The sequence below is a fragment of the Lycorma delicatula genome, chromosome 12 (genome assembly GCF_047948215.1).
Source record: "Lycorma delicatula isolate Av1 chromosome 12, ASM4794821v1, whole genome shotgun sequence".
NCBI classification, from domain to species: Eukaryota; Metazoa; Arthropoda; class Insecta; order Hemiptera; family Fulgoridae; genus Lycorma; species Lycorma delicatula.
In genome coordinates, this window is record NC_134466.1 from 20939502 (window position 1) to 20953341 (window position 13840).

The window sequence follows — 13840 nt, forward strand, 5'->3', positions numbered from 1 at the left end:
ACTATTAAAAACTTGATAAATCCGTAACCAAATAACTCAAAAATGATAGTCCGTATTCCTTGTCCAATCCATTTAAAGTTCCAGTCCACCAAATCAATGTAAAAACCAAAAAAAACAACAACAAAAAAGGCGGAGCTCTAGAAAGACACCTCTACACACCGTGCAGTCCACAACTCGACTCTTAAATATATTTTAATTCACTAACGACACTACCCTTTGAACAGAAATCAAAAATAGTGGTTGAGAAAATAGCAAAGTGCACATATTCACTGCCTGGAGAGAAATTCAATTTGAAAAAAAAACAATATAAAAAAATAAGAGTGAACAATCATAAGGAATTGTAATAAAAAGGGTAGTAATAATAAGGAATTAAATACTAGTGTAAGGAAACATAATATAATTTTTATCGCAGGAATTTTTATATCAGGATGAGTGAAGTACTGTATTCATTGAAAGCAGACTAGAATCCCAGAAGAAGGAGGCTTTTAGGAAAAAAGCCAGTATGAAATCAAAAAATATTTCAGAATTAGAGTTATTCTTAAAAATAAATTTGTGGATTGTAGTAAAACACGAATGTCAAGTAAAAATAAAAACAACAAAAGAAGCTTTTGAAATGTGATGTTAAATGAAAATGATGACAATTAGGTTACGTGTTTGATGATAACGTTGTTATAGAATATAAATACTTACACTACGAATTCAAGATCAGCATATTGATCCCTGAAACAGAAATATTCCAAGGTAAAAATGATAATAATATTCATTTGTATATTTTTATTTCCTGATGATTCCTCAGCTCCTGAAACATCTTCTTGAATCTTTGAAAATGATGGGTATAAGTAGAGTGAATCAATAATAGTAATCCACGAACAATATAATTAACTTCACATTTGATGCTGTCTACTGAAAAACGAAACAACAATAAATTGCATAAATTTCTCGGCTAAGGCCGTCAAGTTACTCAATTCGTTTTTGAATTATGGCAGTTATAAAGCGATAACTAAAATTATTAATATTAGTATATTAGTTATAATGCCCAATAATCGTCTTACAAAATAAATATTTAATTCTTTTTTTAAAAGAAAAATTGAAATTAATTTGGCGGAACAGCGTAACATTGATAAAAAAAGCAAAACATCTCAGAAAATGAAATATCAGACAGAAAATTTTATAAAGAGAAAATTGAAAAGGAAAAAAGATAACGGTGCTCAAGGATAGGCGTAAAAAGAAGAGAACAACAGGAATGAGAGAAATTTTGGGCAAAGAGAAAAGTGCAAAGAAAGTGAAGACTACTATGTGGTCTTTTGGAGGTCAAAATCCCCTCAAAAAAAACAATGTTATGGTGCATAACTAAAATAGATCAATTTTATTTTCATTTTTTTTTTTTTATCGATCTATCTACTTTCTCGTACTAGGAGAAGCTGCTATAGCGGCATATATCGTTCTAAATGGGAAAGTAAAAAATATTGAAACACATACTTTTTTTGTGACTTACTCACCATCAACATAGAAATAACAAAACACTTAACACTGAAGCAGGCTTAAAAAAAACATTAACACGTAAATTAAATCAGATAAGAAATTTTAAGTAAATAAACTGAAGTCATGTAGAAACAATTTAAATATTAAACTTAATAAAAAATATTTTTGTGAAGGCATAACTCCAGATTAACGTCATATAACAAAAATCATGAATTAGGAAGCGGTATTAAATATACAGAGTTAATCGTTGACTGCAATATTTGCAATTTTTGGATATGGCTGATCGCAATATTTGCATATTGAAATATGCAGTACTTGCAAAAGATAAAAATTAACTAAGAATTATTGACTGAATGAACCGAGAAACTGTTTTAACATGACTTTTTGAGTTTGTGATGAAGGTAGAGCCAAACGGATTTTTCAATTTTAATAAAATTTTTCAGTGAGACGTTTTGCTAATAGGTGAATTTGTTCGTCATGACTTTTCACAAAATTTTCCATTTCAAAATGGTAACTGGTGTTTTTTTCAGATAGGGTTTGATGTAGTGATTTAGTGGAGATGAAGTTTTACTTCCCAAAAGAAAACAAAAAATACAAAATATTAGTCGAGTAAATATTTTTTATGCTGATTACAAAACTCATCATAACTGAAGGGTCATGTTGAAAAAAATAATTCAAATATGCAATATTTTTCATTTGGTCGCTTTCAAGGCTTGAGAGCTAGATGCCCTTCAACTACAAGAGAGCTTGAAACACCCAGATAATATATTTTACATTTGTTTTGTAGTAGATTGTAATTTGACAAAGTTCGATACAAATATCAACATTCCATGATTTGGTAATTAGGGGCAGTAAAAGAGGCCTTTAGAGATAAAAAGAAAACTAAAATCTTTGTTCACCATCTTGTTTTTTAATTCTTTCTTAACTTGATTACACTCTAAAGTAGAATAGTCCCCATACACAATAATTATAATTCTCCTCATCTGCTAAAATATTCAGCAGATAGTCTTAGAAATTGAATGATTAATATTTCAATTGATTATTGTTAAGTCAAGCAGTTTTTACAGAAAAGTAAACTTAATTTAAAAAAATTAACACCATAGAAATAGCAAATTAGCTTAGAACTTGCTTACTTAGAACTACTATTTATTAAAGCTATATTATTAAGGTGTGGTAGGTACATACCTGGAATAACACAGTACTTTTGTAAAAATATTTCCATAACTGAAAAAGGAGATAAATAAATATTAAAATGAATCAAAATAAATAAAATGTGACATGTTTTTTTATTTTTTTATTGACAAAATTAATTTATAAGTTTATAGGAATTGAAGTTGGAGTATGTGAAACAGAGTATGGTTGTGAAAGAAATATATTGCTAACCAACTATCCAGTCACTTCATTGTGACCGTAATAAAAAAAATATTTGCAATGGTAAATAAAGTAATTATATAAATCATTATTATTAAATTAATTCTAGTGATATTTTGTGGTGTAGAAATCATTGTTCTAGGAAAAGTAACATATTCTGCTAGAAATTGAATGTAATAGTTATTGAAGATCAATCTGCAATAATTTTTTTTCATCTTTTATGATTAACTGATCCATCTGCATCCAGTCTTGGTGTTTTTCGAGTCGAGATTTGACTCTACCAGCTGTTTCAGAAATCTTAAATCTTCAGTTGAGACATCCTAGTCTCCTCTGGTGCATGATATCAGTGGTAGGCTCTGACTCTGCAACACGCTGTTGTTGAGCACAATCAACCAATGCCCATCTTTCTTGTACTTTCTGTTGATGTAGGTTCTTCCAATTCTTCTTTAGATTTTCTGGTGTCTGTCGGTCTTTGATTGTTCGTTCAGGTATTAGTGTTTCTGCTGCATATGTGATTTTCAGTTTTATAATTGAGTTGCAGTCTCTTATTTTTGCATTTATAGATAGACTTTTTTTACTGTAGGTGTATCAAGTTAATTTTTGTACATCAGCTAGTATGTTTGTTGTTGTTTGGATTGCGGATTTTACGTTTACCTTGTTTGTTATTATTTCTCCAAGATATTTGCATTGGGTTATCATTTTGATTTTATGTTTTCTATTTTTATTTTTTTGGGGGTATAATTTCTGTCTTTTCAAGTGATATTTTGATGCCAGTTTTATTTACAATATTTTGAAGTTCTAATATCTCTGTTTTACCTTCGCCGATGTCATTTCTTTCTTTTTCCTGTTCAGCCTCCGGTAACTACCGTTTTAGATAATTCTTCAGAAGATAAATGAGGATGATATGTATGAAAGTAAATGAAGTGTAGTCTTGTACAGTCTTAGTTCGACCATTCAAGAGATGTGTGGTTAATTGAAATCCAACCACCAAAGAACACCGGTATCCACCATCTAGTATTCAAATCCGTGTAAAAGTAACTGACTTTATTAGGACTTGAATGCTGGAACTCTCGACTTCCAAATCAGCTGATTTGGGGAAGACACGTTCACCACTAGCCCAAGATTTGCTAGCACTGCCAAGTCATTGACAAAATCAAGGCAGTTTGTTTTTTTTTTGGGCCATTTTTATTATTAGAGAGCATTTTTTGAGCCATTCCCTCATGAAAATTTCCAGAGAGCAGTTAAATAATAGCAGTGAGATTCCGTTCCTTGGTGCCTTCCTGTATTCTGAGAGTTCTTAGAGTTCGCCTCTGAATTTCAGTTTTGACTTAGTGTTTATGCGGGTCAGTTTTATCATGTTTATTAATTTGGAATGTAGTCCGAGATGTCTCAGAATTTTTAGTAGCGATTCTCTGTGGCTTTCTTGAATTCCACAATTGTTATCTCAATGTCTCTGTTTCTTTACTGTTGTAAGTAATCTATTATTAACTTGAGAGTCATGATCTGATCTGGATAGCTCCTCGCAAGTCTGAAACCTCTCTGGTATTCTCTTAGTTCTTTCTGGAGTTGTAAACCGATACTATTAAGGATGATTCTTGAAAGAATTTTGTATGTTGTGTCTAGGAGTAAGATTCACCTTTAGTTGTTACGGTATATTTTAGGCATTTTTTTGTTTAGCGTGTGGAAGAGGGATGTCATCCACTGTTCTTTTAGTTGTTCTTTGATCCAGATATTGATAAGCTGTTGATAAAGGGAGATTTTTTCTTGTCTTCCTGCATGTCCCAAGATCTTTACAAAGGTCTGATCTTCTCCTGCCACTTTTCCTTTATCTCATCTCGTGCTTGGTACACTTCTTTTATTGCGTGAGGGTTAATGTTTAGTGGTTGTGTTGTTATTGGGAAGTTGGTTTTCTTACTGGGTTCGGTCAGTTCTTTTACAATTTAGGAGTTTGTTGAAATATTTTTCTAGGATTTCCGCGTTGTTTTTATCGTTACGGGACAGTTTATGGTTTTCATCCATCATTAGACGTGTTGGGGGTTCGTATTTTTGGAGTTATTTTTTTTTAAGATTTTGTTGTAGTCTCTTTTGGAAGGTCTCGTTTTGGAAGGATGTTTCTGATCTTTGGGATCGACGTAACAGTCATGCTTGATATCTCTTTTCCACTGTTTCGTAGCATTCGCTGTTCCACCACTGATACTTTATATGAGTTTTTATTGGGGGCCAATTCTTCTGCGATTTGTTTAAGGTTGTTACCTTATTAATAATTAAAATTAAATATTATAACTTCCTCTGTCAATAAGTTTTTAAGTTTACGATTTTTAAGATGAAAAACGCCTGTTTTCTGTGGATCTTTGTTTACCTTTGAAAGCTAATATGTTTTCGAATTCTTTGCATTAATCTGTTCCGTAAACTTTAATCATCTTACACTTTATTTTTTATTTGGAAGGTTCACATATTTAATTAACTGTTTGTTATTTTAAGTATGTACTTTAATGAACAATATTAATCTTTTTTTTGTGAAGTATATCCGTCCTCTGCCACAGAGGACGGATTTAACGTAACTGACGCCTGGCGTCAAGAATGGAACACAAAGCACAATAACCAAATCCCATGTTTTACTCAAAGGCCGCCGGGTTTTGACTTGCCACGTGAGACATTGTCAACGCTAAACAGAATACGAACTCAGCATGGTAGGTGCGCCTATTTCCTGTATAAATGGGGTAAAACACCGACGTCTCTTTGCGAGTGTGGTGAAAATCAAACTGTTATACACATCACAGAAGTTTGCCCTAGGACAACTTATGAAGGGATTCCTGAAGATTTCCTGATGGCGATTCCAGAATCAGTACCTTATATTAATTTGTTAAATCTTTGTTTGTATTTTTTGACTGTAAATGGAGTTGTGTTTTTAGTGCCATACGCTAAATAAAATAAATAATTTTTGTGAAGTTTAAAAATAATATATATCAAAATAGTAGAGTCACTTGCTACTGATTTATAACAGTATTCAACTTGGAGTCTACTACGTATGAATCTGGCTTACATCGAACATTCCAATGAATGTCATAGATCTATAGAAGTGTGCGCATGTGTGTTGATGATACACACACACACAAACACACAGATACAGACTCAAACACATACATAATGTAGTTCTTTAGTATGTATTTCAACATTATTGTTATTATAATATTATCCTGTTTAATAAGAATATATGTACATAACACACACACACACAGACACTTATCCAATATGAAAACACTTTAATAAATTATAAATTGTACTTACGTAGTTGAGTGACTAGGTCTAGCTGAAATTCTGAAATTATAATAGTAATTTAAAAGCATCCAAATTATTTATTTAATACAATAAAAATTAGTGATCTGTTCAATAGTAAATATATAAATAATTATTAAATCTGATGTACAAAGCATAATTTTATTATATACGTACAAAATTTATCTGTACATATAAAAATCCTTCAAATGAAAATACCTCTAACAATCTGTTTAATCATGGCTAGGCCTGTCTAAAAATGCAATATAAAATACTTTAATTTTAGTTTCTCTAAGTAACACACAAACCAATTGGTTTATTATTCATTGAAAAAATTAATGAAATAGGATAAACAAGAAAATAATTTTAAAAAAATCATTAATAAAGAAAGGATTATTTTTTGAAAAGCGTAATTTTTATCATTATAACAAATCGATTATCATATATCACCATCATATAGCAATTCAACATTTAAACTATGAACTTCTGAAACATTAACTGGAACAGATTTTTGAATTTCCAATAACTCACTGGACATAGCCACAGGGTTGATTGAGAATATTTGGAAATAAATTATAAAAAATTATTTTGGCTCGGTTTGTCATTTCAAAGGTTTATGTTTTTAAATAATCTTTATTGTCAACCCTTATGTAGAACATGCTTATTATGGACAATGGAGTACGCCTCCGTGGGTATTTCTTATACCGAGCTAAATGCCCAAAAACATCACCACATTTACCTTCTCCATTCTATTAAATTCACCTATATATCTTTGAAATAATTTAAATGCAAGAAAATGATTCTCGTAAAATCTGTCCAATAAGTCATCACATATCATCTGGAATTCAATTGAATCGAAAATAAAAAAATGTTACGATAGAGAAATCAAGTTATGGGACAAATTTCTTATCTCAAATCTACTCTGATATGTTAACCAAGTCTAAATATTTTCCATTGCTACGAATGAGAAATATATCTTCCTAAACTACTTGGTATGACCTCAGGCAGAGGACACTATCTAGGAAACATAAATTCATAGAAACCATAAATATTTATACAACAAAGTTTAAGGTGAAATAAATAAAAATAACATTTTTATCTAATTTTAATATAAAAAGGATGGTCATTCGGCCAAAATTAAAAAAAATTCTATTACGTTTGATAAGACTCAGGGTTATTTAAATGACTTATTTAATTTTTAAATATTCTTATAAATGTTCACATTTTGCTGCTCCTGTTTAAATGTTGGTACTTTAATTTTTATTTATTATAGGACATTTTAATTTAAAGATCTTCGGCTTCAGTCGGATTCCCTCAGGTCTTTACACTTCACTCGGATCCTTTGGGATACACTCGGCTCCTGATGAATCAGCGGCCCCACCAACGTTACATAAGCAAGATCTTCACTGCATTAGTTCAGTCCTAAGCTAGTTATAAGTAAGTTCAGTTCCAGCTCAGCCTCAGTTCAGCTCCAGTTCTATTTCACTCATTTTGTTTACAGATATATTACAATTACAATGAAAAAGTTATAATTAATGTTATATTTCAATCATATTCAAATTATTAATGATTTTATATATATATACAAATTATATTTCAATCACAATAAAATATTTATAATAGCAAGAAATCAAGATTTAAATCATTAAAAGTGTCAGCCACAAATTTTTCAACAACGTTAAAGATTGATTTATTCACATGTAATTTTGCAAAATCGATGGTACAGTGATGTATTATGAAAATAAATGCTTTGATAAATGTAGGGGTGATGGAGTACAATTTCAGATTTCAAAAAATGTAACTGAAAATTTTGTGCTTTGTTTAAATAAATTTCAAAGGAATAAATTAAAAAGAATTCTTTAAATGATGATTGGCATCCTTTTAAATAGTTTTTTTTTAATATAAGAATATATGTTCTTACAACTTCTGTAGTGATTTGAAAAGGAAGAGACAAATTCATAGACTCCGTATAAAGTAACTATAATGAAATGCCGATGTACTATTTTGCCGCAGTATCAAAACGTGAAAATCTAGTGGCAACCTTCTTGCACATCTCAATCACACGAAGCAAAAACCAGATCTTTACCTGGTAAAATAATGTGAATGTACTATTGGAATCTTTTTGGGGAGGGATACTCTACCAAATTTCCCTTACAGAACAAAATCTTTTTGGCGAGGGATACTCTACCAAATTTCCCTTACAGAACAAAGAAAAATCATCACTAAGTATTACGCCATTGTCTTACAAGATGAAGGGAAGCCTGGAAGGTCTTGTTCCAAGCGGATAATGTTCATATTACATTTTTACTTTAAGTTGGATGCACTGTAAGAGCTCAATTAGTATGTGCTACTCCCCCTCCACTCGACGTAGAGCTAGTTCCATCAAGTTATCATCTGTTTGGTCGACTTAAGAAATTGTGAAAAGTGAAGAAATTCGATTCTAATAAGACCCTATAGAAATGTATAAGGGCATTTCGAATTTGTCACTTCTGAGAAAAAAAAAGTTTCACTTCCTTAGAATTTGAGTGTATGAATCGTAGTACTTTGAGATCGCACAGAAATTAGTAAGCAAGTTACTTGACTGAATTCCATAAATGAAATTCATGTTCGTATTTCAACCTTTTCGTTCATCATGATGTAAAAAAATATAATAAAACTTACTCACGTTTCAGTAATATCGATTCCTGATACTAACGAATCTGCCTCACTGAAAGAAAGTGTAAATTTATTAAAATATAATTTCAAAGTCATTTATAAAAAATTTAAAATACATAATACAAAAATCGGTACGTATTTTATGACATATTAAATAATATTTTCTTTAAATGATGGCGTGATACAAGTTTTCTATCCGCTGCTTATCTGTACAACATAAAATATAGATTTTAAAATAACGAAAATTGTTATAGTAATTTTTTCTCATGTTTTACATTCATATTTTTTTGAAGTTTCAGTTTTATAAGCAATTGAAATATGAAAAATTCTTACATTTTCCTTATTTTTTTAACCTTATATTCACGGTCACAAGTGTAGTTGCATTTTTTCATTTTCAAAATTAATTAATCAATGAAAGTAAAATATAAGAACGGAAACCATTTTAGTACTGTCAATATATATATATATATATATATATCTGTACCTGTAAAGCAACTTGTCCTGACTGATTGATCCATCAACGCCAAGCAAAAACTACTGAAGATAAATTGATGATAATTTGTATACATCTTCCTCTTACGGTGTAAGTGCACAGTAAAAGGGATTGTATGAAATTCCGAGTTAAAGGGTTAAAGTGGAATAACAATTAAATTTATTTTTTTTTTATTTTTTGATAAGTGAAGATATCGACTTAGTTTCAAGTGTGTGTAATTTTCTTGTAAATATCTAAAAACTAATTTCTAGGTTTTTCAAAATTCGACTTTGAAAGCGGTGGGAGACTGTAAAATATATGAACAATAGCTGCAAATTTTCTCCATTTCCGATTACGCTAACCGGATATTAACTACACTTGGGCTGGATTCTATGAATAAATATCTTAATTTTTTTTCTTTTTCTGTTTAGCCTCTGGAATCATTTTTAAGGTATTACTTTAGAGGATGATATGTATGAATGTAAATGAAGTGTACGATTATACAGTTTCAGGTCGACAGTTCCGGAGATGTATGGTTAACAGAAACCCAACCACCAACAAAAAACACCAGTATCAACGATCTTGTACTCAAATCTGTATAAAAGTAACTGACTTTTCAGATAAATATCTAAAAACAATTTTCACCTCCAATTAGTTTTTGTCTGGTAATGGTAAGACCCGAAAAAAAATACACTTTTACACGTACGAACTACGTGTAACTAATTATAACTAATATTTTTTAGATGGAGGCCGAATGTATTGAAGCACACATTCTTAGATTACTCAATGTTTCGGGTGTAGAACTTTTGCTGAAAAATTTACAATACACTGAATTTTTCGAGCGAAGCGAGCCTTAACCGGCTAAATATCCCCTGACTGCGAGGAGAAGTGCAAGTAAATAAACCACACGGGCGAAGCCGCGATGGAAACGCGAGTATATATATAAAGTATAAATGAGAAAGAAGTTAAAGAAATAAAAGCTGAAATCTGAAAATTTAAAGAAAACATTTTTAAAATTTCGAAAATCTGTTGTTTATTTATTAGAAAAAAATTCAAACGATTTTCAATACTTATAGAATCTTACGAAGCTGAAGATAAAATATTTAAGGGGAAAATGAATTATTAGGGACCGCGGTTTACTAATTAGAACAACGATTAATCGAACTACAGCAGTAAAGTAGGACTGAACGATTTGAGAATTTACGAAATCCTGAAAATAATACTTTTTTTTTTGTCTTCAATCATCTAACTGGTTTGATACAGCTCTCCAAGATTACCTATCTAGTGCTAGTCGTTTCATTTCAGTATACCCTCTACATCCTAGATCCCTAACAATTTGTTTTACATATTCCAAACATTGCCTGCCTACACAATTTTTTCCTTCTACATGTCCTTCCAATATTAAAGCGACTATTCCAGGATGCCTTAGTATGTGGCCTATAAGTCTGTCTCTTCTTTTAACTATATTTTACCAAATGCTTCTTTCTTCATCTATTTGCCGAAATACCTCTTCATTTGTCACTTTATCCACCCGTCTGATTTTTAACATTCTCCTATAGCACCACATTTCAAAAGCTTCTAATCTTTTCTTCTCAGATACTCCGATCGTCCAAGCTTCACTTCCATATAAAGCGAGATACCAAACATATATTTCCAAAAAAATTTTCCTGACATTTAAATTAATTTTTGATGTAAACAAATTATATTTCTTACTGAAGGCTCGTTTCGCTTGTGCTATTCGGCATTTTATATCGCTCCTGCTTCGTCCATCTTTAGTAATTCTACTTCCCAAATAACAAAATTCTTCTACCTCCATAATCTTTTCTCCTCCTATTTTCACATTCAGTGGTCCATCTTTGTTATTTCTACTACATTTCATTACTTTTGTTTTGTTCTTGTTTATTTTCATGCGATAGTTTTTGCGTAGGACTTCATCTATGCCGTTCATTGTTTCTTCTAAATCCTTTTTACTCTCGGCTAGAATTACTATATCATCAGCAAATCGTAGCATCTTTATCTTTTCACCTTGTACTGTTACTCCGAATCTAAATTGTTCTTTAGCATCATTAACTGCTAGTTCCATGTAAAGATTAAAAAGCAATGGGGATAGGGAACATCCTTGTCGGGCTCCCTTTCTTATTACGGCTTCTTTCTTATGTTCTTCAATTATTACTGTTGCTGTTTGGTTCCTGTACATGTTATCAAAAAATTTTATTCCAGTCTACGTTATCGAATGCCTTTTCTAGGTCTATAAATGTCAAGTATGTTGGTTTTTTTTTTCTTTAATCTTCCTTCAACTATTAATCTGAAGCTTCCCTTGTCCCTATACTTTTCCTGAAACCAAATTGGTCTTCTCCTAACACTTCTTCCACTCTCCTCTCAGTTCTTCTGTATAGAATTCTAGTTAAGATTTTTCATGCATGACTAGTTAAACTAATAACTCTTCAATATATTCCACCCATCTATCGACTATACCTTTCGTATTATATATCGATGTACCATCTTTGTTTAACGCATTATTAGATTTTAATTTATGTACCCCAAAATTTTCCTTAACTTTCCTGTATGCTCCGTCTATTTGACCAATGTTCATTTCTCTTTCCACTTCTGAACACTTTTCTTTAATCCACTCTTCTTTCGCCAGTTCTCTTTATTCCGCCTAAGTTTTCTTCTGCTGATTTAAGAATTTCCTTTTTAACATTCTCCCATTCTTCTTCTACATTTTCTACCTTATCATTTTTACTCAGACCTCTTGCGATGTCCTTCTCAAAAATCTTCTTTACTTCCTCTTCCTCAAGCTTCTCTAAATTCTACCGATTCAGCTGACACCTTTTCTTCAGGTTTTTAAACCCCAATCTATATTTCATTATCACCAAATTATGTTCGCTATCAATGTCTGCTCCAGGGTAAGTTTTGCAGTCAACGAGTTGATTTCTAAATCTTTGCTTAACCATGATATAATCTATCTGATACCTTGCAGTATCGCTTGGCTTTTTCCAAGTGTATAGTTTTGTATTACGATGCGTTGGCAATTACTAAATTATACTTCGTGCAAGACTCTATAAGTCGGTCCCCTCTTTCATTCCTTTTGCCCAGCCCGTATTCACCCACTATATTTCTTTCCTTGCCTTTTCCAATGCTTGCATCCCAATCTCCAACTATTATAAAATTTTCATCTCCTTTTACGTGTTTAATTGCTTCATCAGTCTCTTCGAATCACCATATACCCACTCTAACTCATCATCATCATGGGCGATTGTAGGCATATAGACGTTAACAATCGTTGTCAGCTTAGGTTTTGATTTTATCCTTATTACAACGATTCTATCGCTATGCGTTTTGAAATACTCTACTCTCTTCCCTATCTTCTTGTTCATTATGAAACCTACTCCTGCCTGCCCATTATTTGAAGCTGAGTTAATTATTCTAAAATCACCTGAACAAAAGTCGCCCTCCTCTTTTCACCGAACCTCACTAATTCCTACTACATCCCGATATGGCCGTTTAAGTCATCCTGACTCACGCCCCTAACAACTACTGAAAGAGCTGCTGTCCTCTTTCAGGAATCATTCCTTAGTCTGGCTCTCAACAGATACCTCTCCGATATGGTTGCACCTTCGGTCCAGCTACTCTGTATCACTGAGCACTCCAGCCCCCTCACCAACGGCAAGGTCTCATTATTCATAGAGGAGGTCATAAAATAAATGACAAAAACACTACAAACTGAAATATATGAACCTAAAGTTAACGCAGCGCATGCGATGTTAGTTAAACAAATCAAAACCTTCCCCATCATTGACACTTCCTATTTTGTTCATTATTGATGAAAAATGGTGAAGATATAAAGTGGTGGACAGTGAAGATTCAGACAAAAACTTAAAAAAAAAAACATTTACGAACTTCGCACATTAAAGGAAATTTACCTGACGGACCGGTGTACATCAATGAGATCCTCTCGCAATACTGCCGAAACTTTCTCAACGAAGTCAGACTGTTTATTAAAAGGTACAGTTGTGAAGATTCCAAATTGGAAAAATTTTTTAATAGAAAGGAGAACGGTCCAAGAAGTTGGCGGATATCAAAGTAAAGGTTTGGAATCACTCGGAAATATACCGACAAATCTGACTACAAGATGTTCGTCTGCTGTCAATTAATGTGATTTTGAACTTTAATGATGTTTAGTGTGTTATTCTATAAAATTTTATGTCTGGATTTAATTATCTGGGTAATATTGTGGATGATTACGTTCGCATAAGAGACAGTTATTTTGGTTACGAATCAAATTTTAGGTAAGCACGATGTTAAAGTAGTTGATAATTTACACATAAATATTCTTACCAATAATAAGAACTTAAATAAAATTTTTTAACTGTCATATAATTTTAAAACATATTTTAAAAATATATTTTTAATAGTAACTAACCTAACTCTTGATATGCGTTTTTATTTTAGTTTAGAGGGCTTAAAAAGTCATAAAAAAATGCTGTAAACTTAAAAAATGTGATGGGTCGTGCATATTTGTCAAAAATAATATAAATTTCATATCGTTTCATGTGAATTGTTATTGGAATGTAACGAATTAAG

At 31.5% G+C, this 13840-nt stretch overlaps 1 protein-coding gene across 4 annotated transcripts in view; it reads right to left on the reverse strand.

The window, feature by feature from the left end:
- LOC142333180 (uncharacterized) overlaps window positions 1-13840 on the reverse strand; it is a 107837-nt gene that overhangs the window by 45029 nt on the left and 48968 nt on the right. For all 4 annotated transcript variants that reach the window (XM_075380132.1, XM_075380130.1, XM_075380131.1 and 1 more), the window contains 4 exons: window positions 8795-8836; window positions 6142-6171; window positions 2668-2706; window positions 691-720 (listed from right to left, as the gene is read on the reverse strand). In XM_075380132.1, the coding sequence (XP_075236247.1) occupies window positions 691-720; window positions 2668-2706; window positions 6142-6171; window positions 8795-8836 (141 nt within the window). The remainder of the gene's footprint in view (window positions 1-690; window positions 721-2667; window positions 2707-6141; window positions 6172-8794; window positions 8837-13840) is intronic.